Raw genomic sequence first — 9,887 nt, forward strand, 5'->3', positions numbered from 1 at the left:
TGTTTCTCTTTATAATGCAAGAGACTGAATGACGCTTTAGGTATTTTTTAGCAAATAAACCTTTGCAGTGGGCACACGGGTAATAGATTATGTCATTGTTGTTATCTACTTTTCTATTTGGTCTTGTAACTCCATTGATGAACTCGTCTTCACATGAATGTTTCCTTTCTCCATGTCTAGTCAAGTTCTTTGTGTCAAAATCTTGTTCGCAAAATTTGCATCGAATTTTCTTTTTCATATAGTCCTTTTTTTCCTAAAAAATACAAACCAATAACTAAACGTCAATTACAAACTTACTCCAAATATTAAAGTAGTATCTATTCATCTGAACAAAATTAGCTGAAATAAGTTCCTGTATCAGAAGCATAGTGTAGGATAAAAAATTAATGAATGATATTAGCAAAACATTGTAGCGATAAATCCATCTGCTACACAATACATCATGCAAACACCGTTTGGGCTAACCAATTCGTCTCTTACTGGAGAATACAGTAAAATGAAATGGATAATTGCATTTTAGTTGGATTCGAACCTCACCGGAGCCCGACTAGTTTCGAGTCATGTCAACTCGTCATCAGAGGACACTAGATGAGTGTTCGAAGCCAAGTAAAATGCAATTATTTCTTGGTGGATTTATAGAAGAAACCCACCAGAGTATGCTAGAGTAAGAATCCAACTAAAATGCAATTATCCATTTCATTTTACTGTATTCTCCAGTAAGAGACGAATTGGTTAGCCCCAACGGTGTTTGCATGATGTATTGTCGGAAAAAGGATTCCGTTACATCGCCTTTCATAGTTTATTGTTATAAAGCTTGAATTTGCTATTCGCCGGGCTACCAAGAGAATATTTTATTTTCTCCATAGAGGTCGTGCTATTTTATGATTGAATAGAAAAATTATAACTACGAAATAAAAAAGAAGTTAATAACATTAAAAAGTATTTTATTACAATTAACCTAATCTATTCAACATTATATATAAATTAACTTACATTATATTTAATAGGTTTATTTTATATAATTAAAGTTCTATCTCTCCCTTCTCTCTACTCCTCAGAGGATCTGAAATGAAATATATAATAGTTATATGTTCATTGTGGTGTCCTCTGAGTTAGAAAATGCTCTATGTCCTCATAGTCATCATCGTCCAACTCCACCACAGGAGTACTGCTTGTATTTGTACTCGGTTTGGATTTTTTACTTGCTAATTGGTCTGTTCTCTGGATGTAGAGCGTTCTCTTTATACCTGAAGTTGTCTGGATTTGTTGCTGCTTTTCGATGTCCTCGTATTCGTCGTCAAGTAGGTTGAAGCGGTATCTTTTTACCGCTTCTTCCACTTTTTGGAATTCTTCCTCTGATTGAATTTTTGTCCGCATGTAGCGGATTGGAAGATTTAAAATTTTTCTTTGCAGATGTTTTGAATTTGGTGTGTAGGAAAGCATAATAAAGATCCTGTCTTTCTTCAGTGAGATATCTTTGACACCAAATCTAAAAATAATGAATGTAAATTTTAATAAAAATGTAATAAATAGAATACAGGAAAAAACATTAGTAAGAGTCAATAAAATACGTATCAAGAAATGAAATAAATATAAATTTGTACATAGACATAAACAAATAACGAAGACAATGTAATAAACAATAAAATAAAATAATTAAAGATATGGTGAAATAAATAAGCAGAAAAAAATTATAGATAATAAAATTATACTTACACAGACAGCTCCCTCATGATTACCAAAGCCGTCTGAATTGGAAAATTGACGGGATCCCCTGTTAGGATTACTAATTGTGATGGAATGACTGACATGATTTCAGTTGTTTTCGATATACGTGCTGCTAACAATTTGATTAGCCTTAAACAGTTGTCTGTATTTATAGCGAGAAAACGAGATAAAAAAATATTTGACATTAATATGACTTTGTAAGATATTGATGAATTTATATTTTTAAAAGAATCATGCAATGACATCGAAACCAACTTATTTACACCAAGGTAACCTTTCTAATCGATAAAAATGCCGTAAGTTTGAATAACAACTCATTTGCGTTGTCCTTTCTGACCTGATAAAAATATCAATCACGTTAAAATAACGTGTTTGTATGATTATTGATAAGTTTGAACTATTTGACCCCAAAATATAATCACGTTTTAATAACAACTAGTTACATGATTATTGATAAATTTTTAATTATATGACCTTAAAATATACGCACGTTGAATAACAAATAGGACAAATCACGTCAATTGTTATCTGGTTACCAAAAACTATAAATTGATAAAAGTTTTTACTGACCAAAACAGATTTGCAAAATTAAAATCTAATACAAGAAAAAAAAATACTACCACACACTCAACCTAGTACTTCTATCAAAATTAATGGAATGTTAGGGTGTCCAAACTGTACAATATTCTTTTTTTTTTTTGTAAAACATCTTTGGATAGACATGAAGATCGTTTACCAGACTTGTATTGTTATGAAACCTAACTTGCTAACTCTTAAGGTATACCAGTAGTATCAAAACAAAATATTTGTTACTAATTATTTTTATATTTTGATTTTAGTCTTTGGATGATCCTCTCAGCCCATACACATTGAGAGGACATAAAAGAATAAAACACTCCCTAGTAACTAATGAAGAATTCAATTATACGAACCAGTATGGATCACAAATATGGGAATGGGATCCATTGTATTCAATAACTTTTTACAAAGAATAACTTTTTTTCGTAAAATTAATAATATAAGAGTTGTCATAACTGAAACTAATGTAGGTTATCCATAATTAAAAATAAAATTCAATTTGTTTTTTCAATTAGAAGGATGAAAATGCAAATTAGAATATAGTTCTTAATTCCAATCAACTTCCAAATAATTGTGATAAATAAAGCTACTCTTGAGTGAAATTCATATTTTTTGACATACCTCGTATAATAGTCATAAAATTTGATATCTGATGGTTGAATCGTGGGTTTCAGACCATGCAGAGCTATTTTCATATGGTCACTTGCTTCTACAATAGTCAGTTCCTTATCACTGAAGAAAAGACCAAATCCAAAAATAAGTTTCTTCGTTTAATATAGAATTACATTGATAAAATTTTAAATAACCGCTTGAGTAACATCCAAAGCTGGGTCTCCTACTGGACAATTAACGAATACACCATGATCATCATTAAACCATAACGCGTTCGGTAAATTGTAGTCACCAAATATATGGATCCTGACTGAGGAAAACAGCTGAACAATATTTTCAACGGAATGACAGTGTTGGATATTTATATACATAAGACTAAATAGGCATTTGATGAATGTAAACATCTCCAATAACAAATTGAGACCCATGAACCTGAAACAAAATCTAAAGCTGTTCTAGGCGATCGTTAACAATGTAAACATACTGAGATTGAAAATAGTTGTTAATGAATATTAGAACTCCACCTCCACTTAATTTCTTACTGGTTCTACTGTTTCTATCAATAGTATAAATGTTAAAACATTTACACTTTAGTTCACTATCCATTAGTTGCATGAAATACTTTTTAGAAGATCAATAAGGTTGGTACGTAGACCACCTACATTACAGTTACTGGTTAGTATAAAGTTATCACCACGGGGTACACCACTAAGGTAACGAATAATCAAGTTAACCTTTCCAGTATATGTTTTTTTCAATTAATTCTTTTTATCTGCCTTGTACGTATTTTGTTTTATTTATGTCTGGTCCTGTTTAGTTTATCTACAGATTTAAGAGCTAATTTAACTGTAGCAACATGTGGAATAACAGGATAAATATAACTCAACAGATTCAACAAAACGGGCACAATATTACTGTTGGGTAACTTGTATCTCAATGATTAAATTACAATGTGAGGATTTTTCTAGTGCCAAAGATGTTTTTATTTCTGTGCAATCTAGAATCATTTCTGTATCTGTAAAATTAGTGAACCAAATGGACACATTCTTTTTAATTCTGTACTTAAAGGCATATACTTGAAGTTTTAAATATTGGGGAAATCTGTAAACCAAAACTCAATGTGTATCAATTGTACGGCCTAACGTTTTCGTGATTGTTTATTCACTTCTTCGGGGCTGAAATAAAGAAAGAATGTCAATTAGATTATGTCCCATGTAAAATGTTAGTTTTCTTATTGCCAATACGCTGAGTTGTAGAGCAACTTTCTTCAGTATTAAAAAAGAGAATATACAAACAAGCATGTATCTTTCTTGTTCGAAAAAAAGAAAACTAAAACACAACACTATACTTTGGCAACAATCTAATGACATCTTCACTCAAGGAACCAATTCCATCGGTATGTATAACTACATTTAATACTAGATGTTATCTTTCCTGTATTACCGACTAAGAATGTGAAGGTTCATTAGGGCTACCACATAGCTGTTGCATTCAACGAAAATCTGCGGCCGAAAGGTATCGATTTTAAAATGTTCTTAGGGTTTATATGTTACTTAAATATTGCATAAATGTACTGCAAAATAGTGTGATGTTACATAATTACATTTCTGTTCTCCTAAAAGTTCTAAAATTATCGTTAAATATCTGGAAACAAAAAAATATATTTTAATATAAGAATTATTATTAATTTTACGTGTTCTCAGTCAAGTTGGAGTCATGTAAATTCGATATATGGCTTTTATCTGATCTGTGTTAAAGATTATAATATATCACTCAAATTTTTAAAAGGTGTTGATGTTGACTAACTCATTATTAAGGCGTTTTTTTTTCAATGTTCTACCTATACTTCTAGCTCTCCATCTATTTCATAGCGGTTGAAGGATTGTCTCAGTTATAATTTAAGGCAATTTAAATCAATTTTTGAAAAATGCTTGGGATGCAGAAGACTCGTATTGGGTCGTGAGCCTATTTTCTTCGGAAAACCGTGTCTCTAGAGAAGATATGATATAATCCAGATACGGAAGAATCATGGATCGCCTCTAGTATTCACTAGGCGTATCAGGTTGATTGCTTCTATGCTGTTGCTTGTTTACAGTTTTAGGGGTAGATAATTCAAAACCGCATTTTTCGGCTATCTTGTTGGCTTCATGCAATAAAGTGTTACGTTTTCTGCGTTCTGTTTATGTTTTTTAAAAATATCCATGATTTGACGAATATGTTCCGCTACCTTTAAAACATTAGTTTGCGCAGATTGTAGGCGGTTGACTATAGGCTCTAGGTATTCAGAATATTTTGAAATCAAAATGACAGCGACGATAAATCCTGACTTGCATGTCGCAGAATGCAACTGATAAGATGTTTTTCTAGTGGCCAAATTTCCTTCAAGTGGTTTGCAAGGCCTGTACAATTTCAATGATTTTTTTTTTCGAAAAACCCCAATTACGTTGTATTTCTAGGACCACCGTGTTTCGCAGAGGCTAGGGATATTTGCTCTCATATTCCTTCTTAATACTGATTCACGGAAGAAATTGGTTATATCTTTAATAGTGGCAATAGTATTTCGCACTTCATTTAAACGATTCAAATCGTTCACAACTAGATTTAATCTGTGTGACGCACAGTGGAAAAAAATGCTGTATTTTTTCCTTAAAATTGCTTGAACTCCGCCTTCCTTTCTCGACATAGTGGAGCAACCATCAAACCCCAGGCCGACACATTTGAGTGGATCAACTTCATGATTTGTCAGGAAATCATCAATTGCCTTTGCAATGCTTGGTGCATTCAGAGCATCGAGCTGATCAAACCCTGTAAATTCTTCACGAATTTCTTCTGCTTCTTCATCAAAATATCTCAAACCAATTGACAACTGTTCTTTGCCTGAAATGTCAGCGCTTTCGTCAGCTAATATTGCGTAATAGTTTGCTTATTTGACTTTTTCAAAAATTTTTGTTTAAATTACGTGGCCACAGCTGTCAATTATTTCATTTTGTATCCTCACTGGCCTGTATGAGGCATTCTTAGCGCCATGTTCAAAATGCTCCTGCAAAATTTTGTCTCCTGCATCAATTCTAAAATTACACAAGTCTTGGAAAATACCCTTACTCGATTCTTTCCCTAGTTATTTATTGTTAGATTCTATTGTTTTGCTCGCAAACTCGTTGATCGGAACGTCAACTGGTTTCGCTGTTAAAAAAGCTTCCGCAGCCTCGCTAGCCATCTTATGGTATTGATTTTTTGCATGATCATTGCAACATGTTTGGACATCTTTGTATTTGTTATAGGCCCTTATTATAAATGGAGGAAATGCAGGAAATGGAGTGGAGGAAATAGGACACAGAATTTACAAAAGGCTCCTTTCAAGCGCTTTGAATATACTAGCCACGGGCTATATAAGTGGTTAAATTTTCTTTTTAAATGTCCAGCATCTCTCACAAAATCATAATCTGTAGGCGGCACCCCAGTTTCTTTCAGCAATTTCATTTTTTCTTGAACTGACAGCGTAGATACACTTTCCACGTATCTGCCAATATCATAAATGTGGTCATCAGTATGTAAGGACGATAACTCTGTATCTGATACTTCTTTGTATGTGGTTGTATGTGGTTTTTTCGTCCCAGCTAGAATGTAGAAACGGAGTGGTTGCATTCAAAATCAAGATTAAGTTACAACTTTGTATTTTTCTATATTGCTTATTCACGAATTTTACACTCGCCTCGCTGCCCCCCTGCCCCTCACTGTGGACGCCCATGTCTGCTATACACTCTCCATCCATCAGTAACAATCACCGTACCCGGTAGAATTTTTTTAAAAATATTACTTTATTCTACGACTAAATATTTACAGCCAGCATTACATTTACAGAAAGGGACAGCTTGCTCCCAGAAAAAATGATCCATCACGCATGGATGTGGACGTCAAACATTCTTTACATTTAAACATATATCCGTCCCCTGAGCCACTTATTTTGACAAAAACTTTTTTTATATTGCATACGTTACACAATATAATGTTTTTAATTATATTGCGCAATGTACACCACACGATTACCTTATACGCATTGGCGAATGCCGTTAGAAGAAGAGTTTAATTCCAAAATTCTTCCCGCATTTGAATTAAAGTTAATTTTTGTCCGGGATTAACAATAAATGTAACCATTTTATTATAAAAACACGTTGATTCCACTTAGTGAGTACACAGAAAGGGCTAATAAATGCACAAAAATGGAGGTAGGGTAAACCATACAGTTATTGGACACTTAAGAAAATTTCAAATTTAAAAATTAGTAATTCACATTGTTCTCTGCAGGTTGAATTGAAATTTATACAAAACGTAGTCTGAACAGTTTATTACAATATGGCTAAAAGGATTTAAAGAAAGCGTTAAATCTTTTTTGTCAATATATATTTATTAAAAATAGTTACAAAAATTATAGTTATTGGACAGTTTATCTAGTTACAGGACACTCAAAATTATTTATTGGACAACTGCTTTACACAATAAAAAACTATAAACAAATGAAAATTACAAGAAAAACCAAATATTTCTGTGCGGTATGGGGTACCTATTATAGGTATATAATATACAGTTGACACAATTAAATTTTATAATTGCTTCTGTGCTTCTTTGTATTGAGTGAAAAATTCGTCAATGTCTTCATCTTCACTGTCTTGGTTACTGTTATTAGCATCGGAATCACTATCCTGCAGATTGAAGCAGTTGTGACATATAAATAGATCACCATCGTTAGGTATATGCTGTCTATGCTTAACAGGAATACAACATTCGTGATAATAAGGACTACAGTCATCGCATTTTAATATCATTTGAACAAATAGAACATTTGACTTTTTTTAATTTTTTGTTGCTACACTGGTTTTTGGTTAATTTTTCTTGTCTTTTCCGTTTCCTTTCTTGTCTTTGTTTTTCCTGCTCTTCTTTTAACTACTTCTTTTTTCGTAACATTTCTTGATATCGTGCAGATGTAATAGCAAAAGGAAGTCGTCCCGTGTTACGTTTATTTTTTCTTTCCGATACAGTAAGAGAAGTTAAAAAATTACCCAACAATTCGTGTTTAACAATAATTTTACTTGTAGAGGGTAAGCCATAAACATTAGTTTTATATTGTTGAATATGAATATTATTGGTACTACTACTCTCAGAAATATTTACGTTTTCAATACCACTTTGTTCTGATGTTTTTTTTTTTCAGTATTTTTAACGGGAGATGTGCTAGCTATATTTTGAATAATATTAATGTTTGTGTCTCTATTTTTTAGAACCATTGGGTTATCCGAATGTTTTGGATCATGTTAAAAAAAATTCCAAATTTTGAACTACAAAATTTTTATTTTTTTCAAAATTTCAACCTGCAGTTCATTACACAATAGACTTAATTGGTAACTTAAGTGACTCTTGTGCCCATCTACAAAAAGGATAACTGGAAGCCTAATATTATTTTCAATTAGATGGGGGTAAAAAACATTCGCAATATACTGATAGAATGTCTCTGCCGTCATCCAACCGTTATCGCTTCTGCCCACACCCCATTTAGGATTAATGCCTTTAGTAACTTTTTCTGGAATACGTTGATAAGGATAAATAACCATAGGCACGCAAATTTTACCGTCTGCTGAAAACGTCAACATCACAGTGACGTTTTCTTTTGAACAGCTTTTTTCAACATTATAAACATTTTTTGAACCTTTCATAGCAAATACTTTTCCAGTAGATTGGCATATTTGAAATCATGACTCATCTCCATTAAACATTCTTGATGGATCAGTTAGAACTTTTTCTAGATGTTTTTCTTTAACATATATAGTTTTCAATATTTTTAAACCAGTTTTTGATGTCTCGTTCAGATACACAAGCGTTAGCTTCCGTCACACCTTCACTTGTCCTTTCAGAAACCTCTGGATCTCGCTTCTAAAATCCCTAAAAAAATCAAACGATAAATACAGACTAAAATACATTTTTTTGGTGATTTCCTCTTAACCATCCATCTCCAGATCGATTATCTTTAAAGTTACTTGGCGCGGATTTTCGTTTAAAAATTTTTGTACGCTGCTTTTTAAATCGTTAGTCTTTTTGGGGAAACCTTTTGAAGCGGTTTCTTGTATCCACCTGGAATATTGAATGTAAAATCAAATAATGCTATGGATTAAGATAAATTTAATGAACGTACCTAACCAGCTGCTCTATACGCTTCAGTGCCATTTTGGACATCCTTAACAGCTTCTATAAGTTTAATCTTATCGTACTTTCTAAGTTTAGGCATTTTACTACAATCCTTAAAAATCAATTTAGTGATTGGACGGTAAAATTTAGTTATTGGACAGCTGTCCAATAACTGTCAAATCAATTACTAAATTAATTTTACTGCTATCTTCAGTTAATTATACGTAAACCCGTTGAAAATTGTAGAAATAGGGTAAACAACATAGTCATTGGACACTTAAGCGAACGGATATTACAAATTTGTTACTATTTACGCAATTCTTTTGTATTAGACGATCTAACCACATTAATCGATAGCTGAAACATTACTTTATTAGCCTGTATGTTTATTTTGAAATAATTAAGACAAAGTTTAAAAAAATATTTTATTGAAAGTCACGAAAAAATACAGTTATTGGACACTTTTCATAATTATTGGACAGACCGTAGATAGTTATTGGACAATTCATAAAATCAATTATCTTTGTAGTAATGTTGATATTGGGAAAAGAGTAGGTCAGTTTCTTCTGGATCATCGTCATCATAGTCCATATCTTCATCTTCTGAAGCACTGTCTTCCTGGTAACAACTGTGGCACACAAATAAATCATTATCTGCATCGTCCGGAATATGAATCTGGTGTTTCTTGGGAACGCATGACTTGTGATATATTTTAGAACAGTCATCACAAACTAAGCGGTTTTGAGAACTAACACATCTTTGGCAAATTGTACAAGAGTTTGTGGAATTTA

General features: G+C 32.3%; 1 protein-coding gene across 1 annotated transcript; it reads right to left on the reverse strand.

Annotated features, from left to right (window-relative positions):
* Positions 1 to 927: 927 nt before the first annotated feature.
* LOC126892223 (uncharacterized) lies at positions 928 to 1,860 on the reverse strand. Its single transcript, XM_050661726.1, has 2 exons — positions 1,717 to 1,860; positions 928 to 1,489 (listed from the first exon to the last, which is right to left on the reverse strand). The coding sequence occupies exons 1-2, from the start codon at positions 1,809 to 1,811 to the stop codon at positions 1,093 to 1,095; spliced, it is 492 nt and encodes a 163-aa protein (XP_050517683.1). The 5' UTR covers positions 1,812 to 1,860; the 3' UTR covers positions 928 to 1,092.
* Positions 1,861 to 9,887: the final 8,027 nt, after the last annotated feature.

This window comes from Diabrotica virgifera, chromosome 9, assembly GCF_917563875.1.
Source record: "Diabrotica virgifera virgifera chromosome 9, PGI_DIABVI_V3a".
Lineage (NCBI taxonomy): Eukaryota > Metazoa > Arthropoda > Insecta > Coleoptera > Chrysomelidae > Diabrotica > Diabrotica virgifera.